Source organism: Lissotriton helveticus, chromosome 3_1 (genome assembly GCF_964261635.1).
Source record: "Lissotriton helveticus chromosome 3_1, aLisHel1.1, whole genome shotgun sequence".
NCBI classification, from domain to species: Eukaryota; Metazoa; Chordata; class Amphibia; order Caudata; family Salamandridae; genus Lissotriton; species Lissotriton helveticus.
Window position 1 is genome coordinate 1689479249 of NC_136061.1, and position 23474 is coordinate 1689502722.

A 23474-nucleotide genomic window follows, 5' to 3' on the forward strand; every position below is an offset into this window, starting at 1 on the left:
CAGAGATGTAAATTGGTAGAATACAGTTCCTTATTTGCTAAATATTCATTAAGTAGCACGTATATATTCACATTTTTTTAATTGAAGCAGAAGCAGATAGCTGCAGGTATGATTCATAGAGGACAGAAGGGAGGAGACACCATTTTAATCCTAGCTCCAAACAAGTTCTCAAGTGCCAGTGTGCCCAGCAGGGGTTCTTAAACAGGAAACAGCATGGAATTATTGGGTATTGCTAAATCAATCTATAAATGGTGCCAGCAGCCCTCAAACTATCATTAACCTCCAGTAATGTAGTTCCCTTAGCTAGAGTAATCAAAACGTTTAGAGTGCCACCAAAAGTATTGAAATGTGCCTGTTGCTATAAAATTCAAGATGGTGGGCAAAACCTTTGTAAAAAGTATTTTTTATATAAAAAAAAGTACCACAACATTTAACCCAGCCCACCCCTTTTTAGGTCTAGCCTAGCGCAGCGCGCATGCCCTGCTCTAGGCGGGCCTCTTGGAATCACTACAGAGTTCTCAGTAAACTTGTGCATGTGCCTTTACATTTTTCTCACATTTTATTGGCCTTTGTGTGTGGCTTTAAAAAATGAGAGGACGCAATTGGACAAAGCCAGGTGCATGTCCCGCCTTTCTTCCAGAGGTTCACTCCCATGGCCTTTGGGTCTCGGGCACGAGCAGTGGTGCGCAAAGGCTGGCCGCTAGACGTGGATACGGTTACTAATTATAACCGAGCGCGGTCGCTTTCACTTTTGCGGCCACGCTCCATTTCACTTACATAAACAAATGCAATCATTGACTCTGCCCCAACCCTGCTGGCACCAGTCAGTTTTTTTAGGCACCCATGAACAGAAGTCACTCTGCTCTGTTAAATGTATAATGTTGTTTCAGACCTTCAGCCCCAGAAACAAACAGAGCTCACTATAAAATATAAGTCAACTAACATAGTTTTGTTCATTTTACACTTGATACACAAGTCAAAAATGTGTTCTGACCCCCAGTGTGTGAGCTGATACAAAAATCAGGAATGCGTTCCGACCCCCAGTGTGTGGGATGATACAAAAATCATGAATGCGTTCCGACCGACAGTGTGTGAGCTACCACTCCCATGTTGCCTTTACTGGTCTTTTCTATATTTAGCCTCAAAGTCACTTCTGCCTCTCACCCCTCCTGTTGTACTGTGCTCCCCCACTCAATCTTCTGAGGAGCGCCACTAGGAGCCTAGCCAGGGATGAATATATCATGTGCAGTGCCAGCAGTTGGTTGCTTGCGAGGTCCCTCTGTGGACCTTCTCTCTGGTCTTGTCCAGTCCTCTATGCCTGAAGGGACCGGGGTGCCCCTCTAGAATGGACGTAGAGGAGGTGGGTAATGTGCATCAGAAGCTGCAGCAGAACTGTCTTGTGTAGAGCAAACTGCAGCCCCCTACACCCCTCCCACACACACAACCCAGCTTGCCACTTGAACAACCTTGTGTAACACTTAATGTGTTTGTGGATACACATGAGAACAAAAAAGATTTGTTTTGAACTCGAATATGCACCCCTCAATTAAGCCTTATTTTTCCTCAGTATTCAGTGAAAAAAATGTGCATGCAAATTCTGTGCTTCTGATTTCTTTCACTCCCATTTCCTCGAAAGACACCCCTCCTGCAGTCTTCAACTTGATGACCGCTGTGTCAAGGCTGATGCGTCTAGTGGGCATGGGGCAACAGCACCTTTATCTGGACATTCCTCACTATCCTGTGTGACCTTTGAAACTGGAGTATCAGAATCCTTCAGCGATAACTGGCTAAAGGTGTGTGTTGAAGCTGGGTCTTTGAGAAAAATACAAAATAGGTTCTAACGATCCTTAACCTTCTTTTTTTCTTTATTCCTTTATTTCGATACAATCGTATCATAAAAGATACATTAAAAACACTTTCAAAGTTGTCTCATTGGGGATTATAGAGTAATTAGACACAAAATATCACTTGCCTCAAAACAGTACAAGGTTGCTCAACTTGGAACTTAGATATCAGTGTGGGAGGGCAAATAGTGTTGAGATTTTGTGAATGTCAGCATCTACCATTCTCATAAAATGAACTACTGGAAAATTGACATAATGTCTTAGCCAAAAACTGTTAATGTTTATGGACCGAGTTCCTCATAATTTTACAGGTTCCCATGCCAGCTTAGTGTGTTGATGACATAAGTAGCAGGGGCACAATAGTGGGTGAGAAACTGAGCGCCCCCATGAGCATGGGTCTATGCGTCCCCATTCAGCACACAATAGTTTTTCAGTCGCCAGGGGGCGGAAAATGGGTGCTTATCCTGGGGGGCAGCAGAGAGGGTGCACTGCACTGTCGTTTTAGTAGAAAGCAATCCCACATAGGCCTGGACCTACCTTCCCCAGGGATTACCTGTCTTTCTGCTTCCCCGGTGGTGGATAGGGAGGGTTTATCTCAAGCCGTCCCTAGGGGAGGGGGAGTAAACAGCCCACTAGACACCCGGGAATGGTAGCTGTACTATTTTTTGTGAAGGGGGATTGGCCCTATGGGCATGGGCCTGTGATTTAGGGATTTTACTCGCAATTTGCATGAAGGCAGACAATCCCACTAGACCACCAAGAAAAAATTAATTAAAGCATAAGGAGTAGGGAGGCTGCTCGCTCAAGCATTGGGCTGTTCCCCCACCTCAGATAGGGCCCAACAGCCTTAATGGTACATAGGGGAGTTTACCCCAAACTGGACTCTGGATATCAGAAATTCCATTATGCCACCAAGGAAAAAATGGTCCAAAAACAAAAGAAGGATTGAGGCGCTGCCTTGCCAGGCATGGGTGAGTGGCCCCACCCAAAACTAAGTCCAACAGTGTTTTTGCTTCATGGGGGTAAATTTTGCAGTTTACAACATTTCTACCATTGGGAGGCCGGGCAAAAATACCATGAGACACCAAGGAAATATTTTAGTTTACAAAAAAATGATGGGGGTGTTCAGGCTGCACGGTTATCCTATCCTTCATCACTAATGTCCCAACTGTCCCAACACAATTTCTGCCTGCACATAACATCCCCGTGGTAAGCAATTGAAAATCTGGATTGATTTTTGGTGTGGTTATGCTTATATGGACTGGCAGAGTAGGGATACATCCAAATATCTTTTCATTGCCATGCTGAAAGGCTACATTAGTCTGGCCTGGGCTTGGCTGCCACCCAGGGAAACCTATAAGACCCAGACTTTTTTAAACTAGCCATCCATGGGAATCCAGAGTCTTGTGCACTACATGGATCTGAAAATGTTTTTTTACCTACGATGCACTGCAAACCTCAACCTTTGCCTAAAATCCCACATTTTCCTCACATTTCAGAGATTGACACCTCTGGAATATGCAGGGATCCACCAATCCCTACCGTCCAACATCCTCTCAACATCCTCACACTTCTTCCCAAAAAATGGCATCCCACTTGTCTGGCCTGGCCTAGCACACACGACAGAGATGTCCTCAAAAACACAATAAGGAGAACTCAACAATATAGACAGATGGGTTTAGGCCCTGTTCTCTGTACTGGGGTGAATGTATGACAGTGTTCTGCATTCTGTCCATCAACTGTTGTTTTTGCATTTGTCACCCCGAGTGGGATGGGTATGCTCAGACATGAGTCTGGTGCTCTCCATGCCACTGAAATCAAGCTATCCTGGCTGATGAGGGCTGAAAGCCCAAAACCGGTCCTAGGATGCTTGTTTCCAGTCCAGGGAGGACCTGGCTTGGCAGTTTGGGCCGGACTGTTCCGATGGGGCACAGGGTCAAGACTGATTTGCACATGGCTGGGTTCAAACTGGAATGGTATGCTGAGCAAAAAAACAATGGATTTAGGCCCAGATCTCTTTACTGGGATGAATGTATGACATCGTTCTGCATTCTATCCATCAACAATTGTTTTTGCATTTATCACCCCCGAGTGGGACGGATATGCTCAGACGTGAGTCCCGTGCTCTGCATGCCACTGGAATCAAACTATCCTGGCTGATGAGGGCTGAAAGCCCGAAACCGGTCCTAGGATTCTTGTTTCGTGTTCAGGGAGGACCTGGCTTGGCAGTTCGGGCTGGACTGTTCCCATGGGACACAGGTCAAGACTGATTTGCATATGGCTGGGTTTAAACTGGAATAGCATGCTGAGCAAAAAAACAATGGGTTTAGGCCCAGATCTCTGTACTGGGGTTAAAATATGACATTGTTCAGCATTCTGTCCATCAACTGTTCTTTTTGCATTTGTTAGCCCGAGTGGGACGGATATGCTCAGACGTGAGTCCCGTGCTCTGCATACCACTGGAATCAAGCTATCATGGCTGATGAGGGCTGAAAGCCCGCAACCGGTCCTAGGATGCTTGTTTCGAGTCCAGGGAGGACCTGGCTTGGCAGTTCGGGCTGGACTGTTCCCATGGGGCACAGGGTCAAGACTGATTTGCATATGGCTGGGTTTAAACTGGAATGGCATGCTGAGCAAAAAAACGATGGATTTAGTCCCAGCTCTCTGTACTGGGGGGAATGTAGGACATTGTTCTGCATTCTGCCTGTTAACTGTTGTTTTTGCATTCATCACCCCGAGGGGGATGGGTATGCTCAGACGAGAGTCCTGTGCTCTCCATGCCACTGGAATCAAGCTATCCTGGCTGATGAGGGCTGAAAGCCCGGATCCAGTCCTAGGATGCATGTTTCCAGTCCAGGGAGGACCTGGCTTGGCGGTTCAGGCTGGACTGTTCCCATGGGGCACAGGGTCAAGGCTGATTTGCATATGGCTGGGTTCAAACTGGAATGGCATGCTGAGAAAAAAAACTATGGATTTAGGCTCAGATCTCTGTACTGGGGTGAATGAATGACATTGTTCTGCATTCTGTCCATCAACTGTTGTTTTTGCATTCAACAATATAGATAGCTGTTGTTTTAGAATCTTGGCACAGCAGCCACCTAGGGAAACCTACCAAACACAGACATTTTTGATAACTAGACAACTCTAATTGTTTCTGAAAGTTGGGACGCTGGAGATGTCCACACAGCAAACCTTTCATTGATGTTGTTTTAGAAAAAAAACAACTTGCACTTTACTTTCTTGCATTAATCTTTTTCATGTCGTTTCCAAAAAGCCCCCCCCCCCACAAAAAAGTCAATATTTTGCCTTTAGGGAAATCAACATTCTCAATGTAACTATAGTATACCAGGATGTTTGGAAAAGAAGACTCATATTGACCTAAATTCCTTTTGTGGAAAAAAGTTATAAAAGCATAAGCACAAAGTGTCCTGAAACATCAAAAAAGGGCTTGCCAGGTAAGAGGCCAATCATGAAGTTATTATGGAACTTCAGTGATGTTAACTATTGTGTTGTCATCAGAGTTTAGGTCCTGTGACATCCCTCCCTGGGAGGATTTAGGGTCAAAATTCATATGATATAACTTCTTGTGATGGCATTACGATTAGAGGGATGTGTGATGTCACTCCCGAAAAGCCTGGTAGTTTGGTGAATCGACATCCATGAGTAAACAGCACATTTGTACTTTACTGGCACATAATGTGAGAGGCGGTCCCAGAAAACAAAATGGTCACAGTTTCTAGTCTCTTTTAGTCATTTCGGTTGGTTAATTCTGGCCTTTTCATTCTGTGTAATTCTAACCCTTCAGATTCTGAGTCTGACTCAGATACCAGTTACAAGGAAAGTTCCATGTTCAGCTAATTTAATGACAAATGGCTTTCTACATTCTGTTTTTAGAATTAGGAGGAACATTTTTCTTAAAAGAAGAGAAGCATTTGAGAATATTTAGTGCTGTGCACTCTCTAAGTGAGCTGTTTGTGGTCGTCTTCAAGGGAGCAATAATACCAGATGGAGAGGAAACACATTTCAAATCTTACAAAAAATATTTTGTTGCTCATAGATGTAGTAAACACAATAAGTGCTCATGGTCATTATATATGAGAACAAAGAGAGTATGTAGGTCTGTAATGATATAAGACCGTTGAGCTAAAAGGATGGTAGCCCTCATCCACCTCAAGTGGTATACCTCATCAAAAGACCCCTTCTCATAACACAATCAAAATAGGAGGTGGTGTAGTCTACAAATCTCCACAGAGATGAGCTCTTGGGGTGTCTGAATAGGGCAGAGCTACACCTCATTTCTTTAATCCCTACCCAGTGGGGAGAAAAATAAAATATCATAGGTCCACCAATAAGTAGTTTTAATAGTTTTTTCCCTCTTATTCTTCTCACACCCATGCCTACCTCTACAGCTTCCACTTGTCTGAGTAACACCTTACAAGCTCCCAGCTGTGGAGATCTGTAGCCCACACCACCTCCTGTTTGGGTTGTATGGGGAGGGCTTCCATTGTTTCAGTTGAACAGACTGGAATAATTACAGGCATACCTATCACCCTTTATTTTCAGGTACATTGACCACAAACACGTATTATGTTTACTGTTATTGATAGGAAGCTAAGCTTTGTGGTCTTTCAAACCTCCTTTATTTCCTCTTTGTGTTTATGTGATTCATAAACAGAGACACAATACAGATTCAGAAGTAATTATAATGGGCAATTGAGAGATCTAAGAAGCATATGAATCAAGCCCTTTTCCCATTCGCAAATGGGCCGATTCTCAGAATCATCCTGTTTGTGAACGGGAAAAGGCCTTTTGGGATGTATCATCCCAAAAGCGCATCACAAATTAGAGAATCGCAAAGTTTGCGATTCTCTATTTCACGATTGCATTTAAGGAAACGCAAATCGCGATTCCTTAAATGCATAGAAAAAGTGTAATTTGGCCTTAAGGAATCGCAAATTACCACCAACTTCAAGTTGGTGGTAATTTGCGATTTGTTTGAAAAATGCTCTTTTTTGCATTTTTCAAAGTGCCATGTGACTCACATACATGCCCTTAGTGCATGTATGCGCGACACATGTGTACACATACACATTTCAGGGGTGCAACAGGGTGTCCTTTTGACAGCCTGGCACTCTTGAAATTGCATTCTCAATTTGCGATCCTCTAATTGCAAATCGCAAATTGAGAATGTCTTTCCATTCATTCCTAAGGGCCTCCTAGCCCATAGGAATGAATGGGAAGGTATTCCTTAATTGCGATTCGCAATTTGCTAGTCGCAATTAAGGAATGCCAAGGAATCGCAAAATATTTGCAAATTTTTTATTACATTCCGATTTGCGATTCTCAAATAGAGATTCTCTAAAAATCGCTATTTGAGAATCACAATAACAGTATTTGATACATATGGCCCATAATGAACAATACAAGTGTACCTCCTTCATGAAACTCTAATCACAACTAACCTAGAGTGGCTTTGTGTATGCACAGTATGTATTAAGGTTTGGTTGAATGAATTGGATGACACTGTTTAAGAGACTCTAAATATTGAAATCTATATTTAATGTGATATTCCATAAGTGCTGTATTTTGTCTTCTAATAATGTATGAGGTACCAGTATTTAATTCACTAGATGCTGCATACATCGACTTAGATTAGAGAGTTCATTACTGGGCATGAATATCTGTTGTAAAGTTCAGGTCACGTTATAGTCTCAGAAAGGTAAACTGAGCTCTCTATTATTCCATGTTAAGTGCCATTATCAAGATGTTAAAACATTTTGCTATAAAGTATGTAAACAATATATTGCCTTAGATCTTCCTGTTAAGATGTACAACTTTTCAAGGGGAAAAAAACCCTGCATTTTCTTAGGGAAATAGAAATCAAAACTTGTGCAAATGATATAAAAACAAATATGCTCACTTGTGTCATTCAAATTATATAAATGCTTTGGTTACAAAATGTGAACAATTAGGACCTGAAACAGACTTTATTTTGTAGTTAATTTGAATCTGATCTCCAAGCTAAAGAAAGTCATGCTTGTTGTGTGGTATATCATAAAGTGACTGAATGTGGGGGGGGCTAACTGAAATCACAGCCGGAATTGTGTGTCACGCACTCCCGAATCTTGTGGGTTGGGGATCCACCCTAAAGCAAAAGGGGACAAATATATGCATTAGCTTATAGACCTAGATTCCATTCTATTTAAATGCCAAATTGGTGTGACTTGAAATGCACTCACAACCCCGGATATTAAGGGGTGGTTAAGGATGCTCCTGACATGGGTTTGAGCTGAGTCAGATGTGCTTGCAGGGGTACATCTCTGAGAGGGGTTCACAGGACAGGGGATGTTGGGATGCCTACATTCAGAAGATAGAAGCAAAGAATGCTGAATACCATCCTTCAACATAGTGTGCACCCCACTGACTGCCCACATGTGCTATGGTCAGTGCCCCGGGGGCTCCGTGTGCTGGGAGGGCCTTTATTCTCAGGGGATTTAACATGAGGGTGTTGGTGATGATTGAGTGATAGGTGTCCTTATGCATGATTAAGTGAGCTCTGTCAGCTGTGTCTGCTCCACTCCAGGTGTTACTAATATACGATGACCCAGATATAGAGACACCATGGGAATGAGTGCACAAGATCAGCCATTAAGGTAAGTGCTGCTAATATGTCTGAACATAGAGCTGTTTTTTTAATGTTTACACATTGCCGAACCGATGGACACCATCTAGATCTTTTCTCGTTTAGGTTGTTCATTGACATTAGAATTGAACATGATAGACGTGATGGTTCGAATTTGTGTATAGTAGTTGTTTACATGTTTACTTTTCAGTACGTCTGAGAATTGGAGGACATGGATACTTTTATGTCATTCCTTGCTATTTACTGCTATTCACTCTGTCATAAACCAATAAAATAAATGTACAAAAGAAACCACAAAGTGACTGAACTGTTAAATAAACACAATAAGCAATATTTGCAATAATCTTGTCATGGCAATCTTTGAGGAGACTCTTTTTATAGATTAAAGAAATCTTTGTCTATGTCCACTTTGACTATTACTACATGTAGCTCTAAGTTAGTTCCTAAGCAGGTAGTACACTTGTCACTTAAGCGATTCACCTGTGCACTCCATGACAGGGTTTGAAAGTTATACATTCTTAATCTTTAAACTTTACTAATTCAAAACATGGAACGCTTCTATTTTAAGAGACTGATGTTCACTATGTAAAAACCCTGATATATACTGTATAGATTTACAAAAAAAACACATATTTCACATTCCACTGGCACATCAATGCAGCATGTTCTTGAATTTTAACAGGCATTTTTCATCTGTTTATTAAAACTCATATTTGATTTGCAATATGTGGGTTATGGTATCTCTTTTGTGTGCTGTCATTTTAATTCTTCTTTTTCAGCTTTATTTTAATATGTTGATATTTCTTATGTGCCATAAAGTTGTTAAATTTTAATAGTAAAAAAAAATAACCATATTAAAGAAAAACATCGTTAGAACTTGTATTTGGATGATTACAAACTAGAAAGTTCTAATCACATTATATATGGTACAAAACAGATCTATCAATTTACCTCATCTGAGCCATCACTGCAGTCAAATTCTCCATTGCACCTTAAAGATGCTGATATACATCCTCCACCTGAACACACATATTCACTCGACGAACAAGTTGGAGATGCTGAAAATGTATCAAGATAAGTATTTTGATTATTGAAGAAAATTGTTTTAAAGACACAGAAAGTGAATATCATGAATTGCTCCTCTACTTTCTCTGTCTCCGTACAGTTTAATTAATTGGCCCGATAAAAGTATGCAATCTGGCAAAATACATGGGGGCAGATTTACAAGCCCTGTGCGTCACTTTTGCATGGTCGTTGCATCACTTTTGTGACGCAGCGTGGCGTAAAAGTTGCAGCCTATTTACAAGGTGACGCATCTAGGGAGATGCAACACGTTGTAAAGTCCTGTGTGACATTATACCTGCATCAGGTATAATCTATGCTGGGTAGGCATTCCCATGCAGGAAAGCCTCGTAAAAGTGACACACTGAAATCTACAAGATTTCACTGCATAACTTTTAGGACGCCACTGCGTCAAAACCTTACGCTTGCTTGAAGAAGGCATAAGGAGTGACACAGTGTATTTGGAATAGACGGCAACATGCATTGCTGGAGTTGCGTTGTGTTTGTGACACAACTCCAGCAATGCGTGACCTTTCCGTCAACAGATGCATCAGAATTTCTGACGCATCTGTCAATCCTTCCACCATGGTGTGCAGTATTGTAAATATGGCGCATCCATGGTGACGCAGGAGCTTTGCATGGTGGCGCAGGGAAAGTGACGCTTCTCAACAGATGCGTCACTTTCTTGTAAATCTGCCCCATTGTGTACTTCCTAAGGAAAGAAATTCATGAGATAGGTTTGCAGATGAACTAATGTTAGTCTATATTCCAATGTTCACTTATTCTTAACATTGAGACCCTAATGATAATCTAGTCTTAAATATTGTGGGTATACCTTCTCAGGTTTTAACATTACTGGAAGACAAGTCTACACTATCACCCGTAAATTAAACATTACCCACTGTGAATATGTAACATTACCAATGAAAAAACAACATAACATATTATATGTATATCACAATTGTGTAAACGCCTTGTCAAAGTTAATATGGTCTCTGTTCAAAATTATATGACACCCATAATTGAGAAAAGCTTAGTAGATATTCTCCATGTATATTATATGCTAGTGTCCACTTTTTATGTTTCAAAGGTTTCGTGAGGAGGAAACTGTAAAATATTACACACTTCAACTCCAAACCTTAAACTACATAAACAATGGCTCTAGCTTTATAAGCAGAGTGAAATTTCAAGTATAAAAAAACCCCTTTGTTTTATTTTTCAATCAATTGCAATGATTTTTATAACATTTATAACATGTATAAAGTAATTCAAAACCCAAGAAAGAACAACAGAAATTAAGGGTTAATATTAAATTTGCTACTATTCAAAAATAGAAACATAACTACTAGACATAAATTGTGCTGTAGATTGGCATCAATGCCCTTCGTTTATGTCTCAGATATAATAATGCATTCCTATACCTTGTAAAAATCTATTTTATTGAATCAGTCCAACTTATTATTTTCGACAATAACACAAATTAATCTATCATTGTGTACACATTGTATGTTTACCTGGTTCACAGCTATTCTCATCTTCCCCCAACTTGCAATCTTCATGACCATCACATCTCCACTTGGAAGATATACATTGCCCATTTGCACACTGAAATTGATCCTTTGAGCACCCGCTTTCACAATGTCTCTGTGAGAGTAAAAAGATATAAAGTACATAATGAATAATATGAAGTTGAAGTTGTAATATATAGAATGTCATTACAACTTTCACACAGAGTAAAGTTAAACTGAAGAGACAGTTACAAAGTATGCACTCAATAGCAAATCTTCAAATTGATACGGACTTTAAAATACCTCAATTTATTGTGGGTAGTTCTGGTAAATTGTGCATTTCTTTGATGCAAATGTGTTGACTTACTGAGGCAGTGGAATACTAATTTAAATTATAATTCAAAGTTTATAAAGCACAAGAAGCTGTGGTTAAACCTCAGGCAACTTAGACATTTCTTAATAATGCCTTTAAAGTATTGGTGATTATAGAGGTATTCAAAACATGAGCAACCACGTTCATGATTTTCATTCTGACATGATATTGGCTTGTGAATAACCTGAGATATGCATATACAGGTTGCATTTATTTTTTAGGTAAACATGATGCAAACTATTTAGAAACAAAAATTGTTTCAGATTTGATTGACATTAAATTACAGGTTGAGGTCATTCTGTTTGTTGGTATTGAAAATGTACCACATTTTACTAGCAATTACAGTTCTTTCGCTTAGACAATGCATTGATTTGCTCTGATTGGTTATTGGTCTCTGGGCATACCTGACCTTAGGAATTCCAAAATTAATCATTCATGACTTTGCTATAAAACGCTATGCTGTCTATTAGTTTTTCACAGCCACTTGCACTCTGTAATAATGGAATACTGCTGATCTGCCATGTAGTGGAGAGAGTACATATGTGGTGTCAAAAAGAAGTTAATAGTTTTCTACACATCCCGAAAATATATTGGGCATTGGAACTTTCTGTTTTCAATCTTGATGGCATAATCTTAGTGTTAAACATTCATAAGAAAATTAAATTTGGAAGGTTTATGGGGAAGTGCTACCAAAAGCAAATTTACTGCGTTACAGCAACTACAGCTGAAAAGACCAATGAAAGTTTAGAGATGTAAAACCTGTAAATCTGTAACAAGTTTGTGATTGTGACATATATTTATATCTGAGCACAGCTGAGACATCATCAAGACTCTTACACTTCCTTCGCTAGAGTCCTCTCACTTCACATTCAGCATGCACCTTGGGTCGGCAAGAGCCAGCAGTAGCCAATACAAAGGAAAACCACATAATGGACAGGGATTAGTCCATTGTCTGAGTCACATCTGCCTTAGAATAACCCACAGTTCCTCTTTCCCATTGTAGGACAGGGCAGGTCAAGGGTGCTAGACCGAATAGAAATCCAGAAGTAGATAAGGCTTTAAGGGTGAAGACTGTATTGATGAATGTAACTGAGCACATCAAGAGTGAAGCCAACTGAATCGAAGCACAGCAACGTAATTGACTTAATTCACAGCACTTTGTGATAGCGTTTGTCGAATAGCACATCTATGATAGAGCAAATATATTACTATGAAATACAATCTGTGATAGAATTTGGTCAGATTGGTTCTGGGGTCATCACCAATACCTGGTTGTTTTACCTTCTCAAATCCTCTGATTTAGACTCTCTAAAAAGAGAACTCTCTCAAACTGATTAGGGCAAAAAGACTTGTGTCACTGAAAAATTATCATCTGTATACTGGGACGTTTGCAAGAGTGTCTTTGGACCTTTAGTAGAATATTCGTGTCAAATACAGTTTCTAAGGCTAGAGGAACTAACCTTGTTCCTATTCCACAGGTTTATATGGTATTATGGTCATGTAATAAAACTCAGTTTGTCCCTATGGATCTTCCATTTTGTAGCTGCAAGCTGTGGAGATCATATAGCAGAGGACTTGCCTGCCTGGAAGAAAATCAGTAAATACATTCCACATTTGTACTGTTTGCCTGGACAACTGAAGGGTACTCCGGACAGATGAAGCTGTTGCTTCTAGATTTAGTTGCTACTTCCAGTTGCAACTGGATATTTATTGTGAACCTAAAGTAGATTTTGCAGAAGTTCCGCTGCAACAGAAATCATAGATGGGGTTCAGAAAAACAAGCTCTGAAGATTTGGAAATGTTCTAACGAATACATAACTGATACATAATATTCTTAGAGAAGTTACAGTTAAAAATGTTACCCCTGACCAAGGTGCCAGAAGTATTCAGGCAAGAGGAGAACCTGAAGTGGATTTTCCCTAAAAGCTACCATGGTCACGTATATCCTTCAGAACAGCTTACTGTTCAACAAGCAAACTATGTTAGGGTCTTGTCTGTCTAATTCCATTTTGGAAAGATATGCATGATAACCATGTTTAGCACTATGATTAACAAAGTAAATGATGGCATTTGTTTGGTCTAGATGTTTCTGTCAGTATCTTATTTGAGTTTTTTCGGAAACAACCTTTCCCATATCAGTTAATCATTTATTCTTGAACATGAGGGTTTGTTATCCACAGACACAAGCATTCTAATTATTTTAGAATACTATTTTCAGATAGCCATTTTAGAAGATCTGAACAAAGATGCAGAACTAGAATTTGGAGAAAAAGCATGATATATTGGTACGCTGCAAAACTCGGCTGGGAGACTTACCTGGCACTCCTTGACTCTGCCCTTGCCGTGAGGGGAACGGCCGCATCGGAGTCTGTCCTACAAACGCCGTGAGGGGAACGGCTGAGACTACATTTCCCAGGTGCCCCGGCGGCGTACACCTGACGCCACTGACACCGTGCCCGGAGGCGCTTGAAAAGCGAGGAACGCCTCCCGCACCCACGGGAGGTGCGTGGGATGGATGTATGACATTACAACGCATGCTTTTACATCACATGCCTTTACAACGCGGTATTTACAACGAATACCTTTACAACGCATAGTGCTTTTAGGCGCTGGATAGTGAATTGTTTAATTTACTATTCCAACTCCAGTCCCCGTGGATAGCAGGGAAGGTGTTGGCTAGTACATTAAACCTATTCCCTATCCTAGAGCGCCCCCCAGCGCAATGCGTTGTAATGGTTTGCGTTGTAAAAGTTGCATTGTAAAGGCACTGCGTGATAAAAGTTGCATTGTAAAGGTTGTTTACCGCGCGGGATGGGCCGGACGAAGCCCGGACAAAGGGCGGACAGTCTGTGACAGTCCGGGAGGTGACTCGGCTGGGCCAAGGACCCTGATTCTTCTTTGCTGCTGGATTTACGTGACATTTATACAGTGAGACTATAACTTCTTTTAATCATTCAAACTTGTACATCATGGTTATCTAGTGATCCTAGTGTCTATTACAGGTGATTTGTTCCACTCTGTCCAATCTTGCAAAGCTCTAGGTTTTGTTAACTATTACTGTTGGGTATGTCTAAACAAAAGATTCCCCAGGTGCCTAACACCTTGGATAATTATCCAGTGAAGGTCGTGAGTAAAAGCAACAGTGAGAGGCGGCAGTCACTAGGGTTAAGTTGTTCCCCTACACCACCCGCTGCGCAACCTTCACCAGTATTACCGGCGCAGGATGACAGCAGTGATATCATCAATTTCGACTTCACTGCCAGTGACATGCCCGAGCACATCATTGCCCCCACAGTTGACCTAGAAGTATCTTCAGATACCACAGTACAGATTCTATCGACTCCTGTGCCTAGAGCAGTCAGAGCGTGTAGGAAAACCCCGACCAAACGTGGGGGGTCACGTTCTGTTAGAAAAAGACTAGTTTCTCCACCCAAAAATCTAGATAATGACGATGTTATTACGGGGAAAGGTGATACCGTGAAATTGGAGGATGAGCAAATTCAAAAATTAGTAACTATGATCGATTTGAAGATCAAGGGTATTATCAAACCCCTTGTGGCCAAAATCGATCAGCTTACTGCAGAGGTTAACAGACTTGGAGGACTCCTTAATAAGACACTGGAGGAAGTGGGTAGCTTATCAGCTTTAGTATCAAGTAGATGTGCTACCCAGGAGGCTCCCCTTGGGAGAGGAATGGATGACAGTGAGAACGTTGTGCGGAACCCTCCCCCTAACTCAGTCCTCAGTAGGTGAGGATTGTCAAGTTGTAGTTACAGATGATCCCCCAATAACATCTATAGAACCGCGCCAAGAGCGCGATTTATTCCAATTTATTGTGGAAGCATCTCCCCTAGTTCTATTCCTGGCCAATGCCCCCCCTTTGGCCCCTGGACAACTTCTCTGATGGTAATCATCAAGATGAAGAAATCCTTCCAGAGCATTAAATTAACCAACAATAGCATAGTAGTTCATTTATAAGTTATCAAACCAAAGAACTAGGCTTTAAATCCCACATATATATATATCACTACAGTGTGTCACCCTGGCAAGACTTGTAAAGTGCCATTTACAACCTCATCTTTCAGGAAAAAAAGAACATATAAAACAGCTGATGGTTTCTTTAATGCAAGAATGTCTCTAATATCCATACACAAAGTAAAGGATACGTTCTTCTCAAGAATGTTTGTGTCATGTCTAGCAATAGGCTGCCTTCAGAAGAGCTAATGTACCGTTAAATCAAACAAAAACATTAAAATACCAAACCTATCACAAGATCTAAAATTAATAAAAGTAATAGTTTGTTAAGGAAAGTAGCTATTTAGAAACAAAAGACAATATTTGGATAAGCAAGTCAGGTAATAAAATACAGTACGGGCACGTAATGCCTAAATGTAATTGTTAGAAAAAAGAAGAGCCTAAGGCACCAAGAACAAATCTATAACTGAAAAGGTACTATAATATAAAGAGTTGAATGGGACTAAACCCAAAAGCTGAAAAAATTGTGCATTAGATGTGCATAAATGTTGCAGGCTCACAACCGTTATATAATCTGTAGTAGTTAGGAAAGAGAAGCAGAGCTCAAATATGGGTATTAACACTCTGACCTTTAATGATATGATTCATTTAACTCCTAAGAAGAATTGTGGAAGGTGTGTTGTTTTGTGGAAGGTGTTTTGCAGAATGACCTGCTTGACATTTAGTGACTTAACTGCTGAGTACCTAAATGTTGTGTCAAGTTCCTCCGCCCATAGAAACCCATGGAAGTTCAAGCAACACTCTCTGGAAGAAGAATCTTCAAAGAAATTGAACAGGTGAAGAAAGCATACCATGAAAAATGATCGAGGGAAATATTGTTAAGTATTAGAGAGATAGGCAGATAAATAGAATAACATATCCCTCATCTCCAAAATGTTGATAATGTATTTCCAAGCCATTTGTTGGACACACTATAAATAAACTCACAGTACAACCCCTTGTAGACAGTGGCATTGAAAGTAGGCCATTCTAAAAACTCCAAACAAATGTATTTTATAACATTTATGACGGAAACCTTTTACATGGTTCATTACATAATGTAGTACTATATAAATATTTTGACCACCAGGTTTTATTTGTAGATGAAATGGGGCCTACAGTAACTACATAATCAATAACCTGAATGTCATGCAGATTAAGCTGGGCACTGCGAAGAGAGACCCTCTTAAACTATTGTGGGGCACTTTTCAATAAGGTTTCAGGAGCATATGACGTTTTCATTGGGACCTTTTCAGTTTATTTTCAGACATTTTGAAGTTATGCCATTTTCAAAATAGTAATATCAAAGCAGAGTAGTGGGAGTGCAATGCACATCCAGCAGGCCAGGTGTAACACTGATTTCTCCTGGAAAGGGGTACTGAACAATGATGAAGGAACCCTTTCACTCTGATGAGCTGGAACATTGCCGGCCTCAATGACAGGATTACTAATCCTCCCTGGCTAAACCTTATTGCAAAATATGGCGTATTGCTTTGCAAGAAACGTGGGACACTGCCTATTCTTCCTGTGCTGGTTTTGTATGATATTCTTGCCCTGCTATGCTCTACTAAATGTGGTAGAGCCAAGGGTGGTTTTTCTGTATAGGTTAATCTGAATTTTAAAGTGGAAGTTTCAGATCTAGATATGTGGAGGTATACCTTCCTGGCTTTGCTTGATAAGGAAGAACTGAGTGTTTTTTGTTTTTATTTGATCAATATTGATAATAACAACTTGTTTAAAGCCTGTGTGAGCTCATTTTAAATGCCTATTTGCCTTTCTAACAACTTTGTAGCCCATAGGAGCGAGGCCTGTGTCCCAGCCTATCTACCTACATTGCAGGATCTTTAATTCTAAGCTGACGGTTTATTACAGGTACAGGGAACTGAATGTTCTGTATCCCCTTGGGCGGAACTCAACAGTAGAGGGGAGGAGTTTGGCAGGTATCAATCAAAAATCAAAAGTAACTTTATTCGATTTAGAAATAAATCATAAAAGCACACACATATTGCACAGTTTAGAATAAAATCATATTCGTCAATAATTGCATATTTAAAAGTCAGAGTTCCAGTTACACATAGATTTCCTAAACTTAATGACACTTTTTAAAAAAAGAGCAACAGGCTTTATAATCAATTCATTATCCAGAGTTTGTAACATCAGTAGAGCTGCCCGACTTTTTCTTAAACCCAAAGTTTAAAAAATGGGCAGTAAAAACCTTTTTCTAGTTAGAGTAAAATTTACAAAATAAAAGAACATGCAGCATAGATTGGCTTGATACGTCATCACATAGGCAGGGATCCAAATTCCTAGACCAATCCTTTAAAACTGGGAAGCTTATAAGTCTATGGAAAATCCCCAGGCAAAAGCGCGTCAGTAGCATTCGATCATAACTTCCCATCACTTGAACCAAATATGTTTGAATGCCAGCGCACAACAACATCAGCTGATTATCCATAACAGTTGATTTAGCGCTCTCAACATGCCATGTCTTAGATTGTAAATGAGCAAGACAATCTGCTTTCAGTATCTTCGTCGAAATACATCCCATACTATCATGTCTCTCATAGTATTCAGGGTGACCCATCTCACTCATTAGTTGTTTAAAATATCTGAACCAAAGAATATGAGAGGTTTATCGAGCCTTAAACAATCCGTAATAATATCACGAGTCTCATTTGACACACAGACCTTATGCCATAGAAAAATAGGTTCGACTTTAATTCATTCCCATGAGGCCTAGGAAGCGCAGGGGTGCTCCCAAGGAGCCACAATGTTTGTTTTGGTGTTTGTTCATTTTTTTAAAGCAACAATGAGATGTGAGTTATCGATGGAGGGCCAGGTGTAATATCAGATCTCATACCTTTGAAAGTATGTCAACTAAGTAGTGTTTCTGGCTGCTTGAGGTGGTTGGAGGTGAACTATAACATTGGGAAGAATGTGGTGGTTGTTGTATTCTGACCAGAATATTAATTTTTAGGCTGCCGTGTTGTCTGTCATGGCCAGCAGAGATTTGTTTGTTCTCTATCCATTCTATTGTCACGTTGCCTACTTATTCATTCAACTTGCACTGTATTCTATATATGTTTTTATTACTTATGTACCTTTTATGGCTGTTCTTGTTTCAAATAAAGTTTTATGAATTTAATTGAACTGATGAACGCTTTTAGTGCTTCGTCAGAAGAAAAAGCATATGCTGCTAGGGCTAAAGGCACTGGTAACATGTTTGAGATATCAGACATCAATAGAAGTCTCTCCCACACAGTTCATGTCCAGGCATGCCTTCTGCCACCCATATTCTGTTTGAACCACTGTTCTGCAATAAAACAGAGGGGTATATTATCAAGGGGTTTTATCTCTGCTTTTTTGGCTTTAAAAGCCAAGAAAGCGGAGATAAAATTATCTCCCTATTACCAAGCTGTCGCTAACACCAGTTAGCGACAGCTAATAGGAGATAGCGACCATCATGGGCCCCACTTTGCATGTCAGTGATATTTATCACTAATGATATGCAAAGTGGGCGTGCCAAGATGTTAGCGACTGGAAACAGTCGCTAACATCGCTATCTCCTATTACCAACTTTTGGAGATATTTGCGCTAAGGGCGAATATCTCCAAAAGCTAACACCTGCCCTGAGCAGTTCTTAGCCATGTTAACCAATGGGAGGTGGATAACATGGCTAAGAGCATTTGCTCGATAATGCATGAATATCGCTGACTTTTCAGCGATATTCATGCATTGTGGGCGTTTTTTATCGCATTTGCGATAAACCTTGCTAATAGCAAGGTTTATCTGCGATAAAAATCGCCGATGTGCGGCGATAATTTTTGTCTCTAAACAAGTTAGAGACAAAAAGTATCGCTAGTTGTTGATAATATACCCCAGAGTGTTATAATTTTGCAAGTACACGCATTACATGAGAGTGACAGAAAAATGTGCACAGGCATAGTTAGAACCAAACTGACATCCCACAGGGAGGAGTAGTGGGGAGGAAGTGGTGGCAGTAAATGGCCATTCTCCTAACATGAGTACTATCAACAAGAGGATGAATAGCAGAAAGGGAGGATCTGTCAAGTATTATAGTGCAATAAACATTTCCATTAATAAAGAGAAAGTCCAGGAATTTGGTCATGGATTTGTAAAGATTGGGATTCAAACACATCATCATACTGCAGCAAACAAAGTATGTACAAGAAGGTCTGCAGCATTTGAAAGCGCTAGTATCCTAACAATCATAAATAAGCTCCACAGACATACACACGTCCTGACATCACTCAGGAAGACCTGACATCTTCCAGACAATACATTTCAGATGGTCATGGAGTACTAGGTCATGGCAAACTCTTTTGGTGCGAACAGAAAATGTCTAAAAGGGATGAGTTGATGGACATCCTTTTGTATGAAGTATAAAAACTGAGCTTGAAACCTTCACATAGGAGCAAAAATAACTACAGCCGCTCAGAAATACCTTATCCTGGGTATTAGATGAAATATCATGAGGAAAAAAGGAAAATCATAGGGCTGGATATTGGTTCCGCCCTAAACAAATGGCATCTAGAGTATGCACCTTTGAGACCATGTACCAGCTGCAAAAGAAAAATGCTTGATGTTATATCTTAAGGCTATCAGGTCCACAGCTAAGAAACTCCACATGACAGGCAGCTCTTGCTTCTCTGTTTAGCATCCATTAACTTACACCCTGAAAAAAAAGCATCAATTAACAACTAGCTTCTGAGGCCGGGAAAAGGAATTTGTCAGTCCATGCATATATGCTGAACACTTTTTCTGTGCCTATCAGAACATTCTAGCCAGACAGAATTTCCAAAGGATTTGTATGAATGACTCTTTCAATAGATGTTCATATGATGCCAGGGTCTAAAGAGCAACAATAAGCATCCTAACATTCTTGGAGGTCTTACTCAATAATAGATTCTGTAAAAGAGGCAAATATATGTTCTACTAAGCTTAATGTGCGACATCCATCACAGAATCCAGAGACATGCGGTCTGTATACAAAAGGTCTAGAAGAAGATGAGAGCCTTCTTGTTGCTGAAGAGATCCCTCAAGATGCTAAAATGTGCAATGGTTATTTGGGTTGAAAAATTGGCCTACACCAGAATCTGACCTAGGTCTCTGAGAGATTTCCACAGATGACTGCTTGAGTCATGGGAACTATGTGAATTACACTAAAAATTCATGTTGTAATTTTCCCTACCCTTAACTGAAATGTAAAATGTCCTGCAAATGTCTTTTTAATCCAACTTGTGTATGGAATGTTTTTAAGAAGGGGGTCTGGCAGCGAATAATTAATCATCATATTTTGAAGGTTTGTCAGCTTGGTCATGAATCTTGCAGATAGAAACTTCCTCAGAAGAGCCAGCATCCTATCTGTATAACATAAACATCTCCAACCTCCTTGAGGAGTTGTCACAAAGAATTATAATCTAAAGCCATGTCGCTGTGTCTCTCCCAAAATGGAGAGGATCCTAGCGACCTGTTAGTTGTCTGTGGTAGCAAGCAGACACTGCCAAGAGAGACTACTCTCTCGGTTTTGGGATCGCTCAATGATCCACCTAATAAATATTAAGTAGAAAAGACACTATGCTTGACCCCCTGTGATTAACTACAAACACATGGATGCTAGACAACAATCCAAGTGTTTGCATTCCACAATGGGAGGCATTGTATTTTAAAGCAGCCTGTGAGGTTGCCATGATGAATTGTAGAAGGACAGGTATCCCAAGGTAACACCTTTCCTTTGCAAATCAGCCAAATAACCCCCTTACTCAGTTTTTGGTAACTCATCAATAGTTTGCAATGGAAATTGTTGTTCCAAACAATTGCTATCAAATAAAGTGGTCTCAAAATAAATATCTAGGATGACAGAACATCTTTCAACCCACCCTCCTCTTCCATTTGGGATTTGGAACTTCTCACAAAGCAATTGTAAGATTCCAAATGGAATTTGTGTCCCCTAAAAGGGCTTTATACATGTGAATCAAGTACCCAAACTTATTACCATCGAATAAGACATTAGACATTGAGTCTTGATATGGGAGGAATGCACGTCTGCCCACTCAAGTTGACTTGGTCATGGATTTCCAGAGCAGGAAGTGCAGTATGCCACCTAGTTTGAGAGCTGAAAAAGTCCCCTATACGTTTTGCTATACATGGCTGTCTTAAATCAATGTAATCATTAAGAAAAGGAAGGGTGGGGACTCTCTAGGAGTAATACATCTTATAGGGAGTAAAGGCTCAATAAAAACTGAACAGGAATAGCTAAACAGTGTGGACACAGAGAGATGGCTAATGATCAAGAGAAGTGCATTCTAACAATATACTTAACAAAATGGTTAATTATTAAGCCCCAGTACAATAAACCATCTTTAAAATGTGGCTTCACTTTCCCCCTTTTTAAAAGGGAATGACACACAACCAAAAAAGGAACACATGCTGTCATGGTGCAAAATTGCTGAAATTCCAAGAGCTTAAAGTCATTCAGCAGCAATATAAGTAGGTGATGCATGAGCCTGGCCATAAGATGCAAACTGTTATTGTCTTCCATCCTACTGTGAACACCTTCATTAGACAGTAGGTGGCCTGAAGAGGAGGTCCCTGATGCTTTCTGTGAGAAGGGGGCTGCTTCATGTGAGTGGGGTTCTGGAAACCTTGAGAAGATTAGGTGGGACTACAAGAGAAACTTCAGCACTTGAGTCAAAATTGTAAAATATGTAAGTAATATAAGACAACACAAAAAAATAATGTTTTAGGTGGGAAAAAAGCAAGCCAACAGAAAATCAGGGCTGAGGGTTTGCAGTTGTCAGCAAAACTGGATATTATTATGAGCTAAGATTGTAAATTGTGGGTATAATAATATCTTGAAAAGAAAACCTGAAGCGAAAGCTAGTGAAATGGGGTGCAATAGGTAACACATAATATTACAAAATTCAGTGAAAAGTCAAAATTAACCAAAATGTTGGTAAACAGTGAAGACAACTTTAGAGTAATTATCTGCCTGCTAAGAAGCATTACAGAATTCTTCTATATGGAATTGACTCTTTACAAAAAGTTGGTAATCTTTATAGTTGTTGTCCCTCCTGGCTGGGTTGCACTAAATAATATACTTAAATGTTAACTGTATTTGTGGGGATTTTTACTGACCCTTTCCATGCATCTACAACTTTATTTCCACTTGATAAAGATGGGAAACACATACTTTTATGGACTTTCATTTTATAGACAATACCTTTTTCACATCTTTGAGTAATCCACAAGAGTAGCTTAAATGGGAATGTAAGGTTACAGCACAGGCCATTTCCATTCCAGTTATTAGAGCCGCATTGCAGTAATGGACCATGTCATTTGATATCACACACCTCTTCAAATTTGCTTGTCATTTTTTAATCAGCAGTCCCCTATTCAGAGATTTCTCATTTCATAAGATCCTAGCTACATTTGTTTCTGTTATCCTATTTAATCTCACAGATACTATTCACTAAAAAAGAATGGCTGAGTAAGCCCCAACTGAATGCAAACATGTGACCTTAAATGTACTCTTAGAAATTAAGGCTATCTTCTCAACTCAATAAGCCATCTTATTAACTGAAATTCTGCTGTAGATATGCTCTTCATTTGGCTTGCTTCTTTTTTGGATATTATTCTATATCAATTCACTAATCAACCTTTTCTGGTTTCAAAGGATAACTGTATGTTTTCACTCTATATAGTAAGTACGTACATTGTTCAGTTGAATGATGAATTTATCAAGGCATTTTGTGATGTGTAAAGAGGCATACCTCATCGGAGCCATCTGCACAGTCATATTCGCCATCACACCAAAACTTTGCAGAAATGCAATCTCCATTTGCACAGAGGAAGTCTTTGATAGTACATGTCTGAGGTTCTAAAGAAAAACAGAACAATTGGATATCATTTATTAATCTTTTGTGTTTTTTCTTCATTTTAACCTCAAACCATCACAAGCATAAATTAAACAATGTTTTCTCGATAGGTAGCTATTTAATTACCCATGG

The 23474-nt window shown here is 39.9% G+C and overlaps 1 protein-coding gene across 1 annotated transcript in view; it reads right to left on the reverse strand.

Moving 5' to 3' along the window:
- Positions 1–23474, reverse strand: part of LRP1B (LDL receptor related protein 1B) — a 3812342-nt gene that overhangs the window by 433118 nt on the left and 3355750 nt on the right. The window contains exons 69-71 of the mRNA XM_078683424.1: positions 23238–23344; positions 11064–11193; positions 9439–9545 (exon numbers count right to left, since the gene is read on the reverse strand). Coding sequence (XP_078539550.1) covers positions 9439–9545; positions 11064–11193; positions 23238–23344 — 344 coding nt within the window. The remainder of the gene's footprint in view (positions 1–9438; positions 9546–11063; positions 11194–23237; positions 23345–23474) is intronic.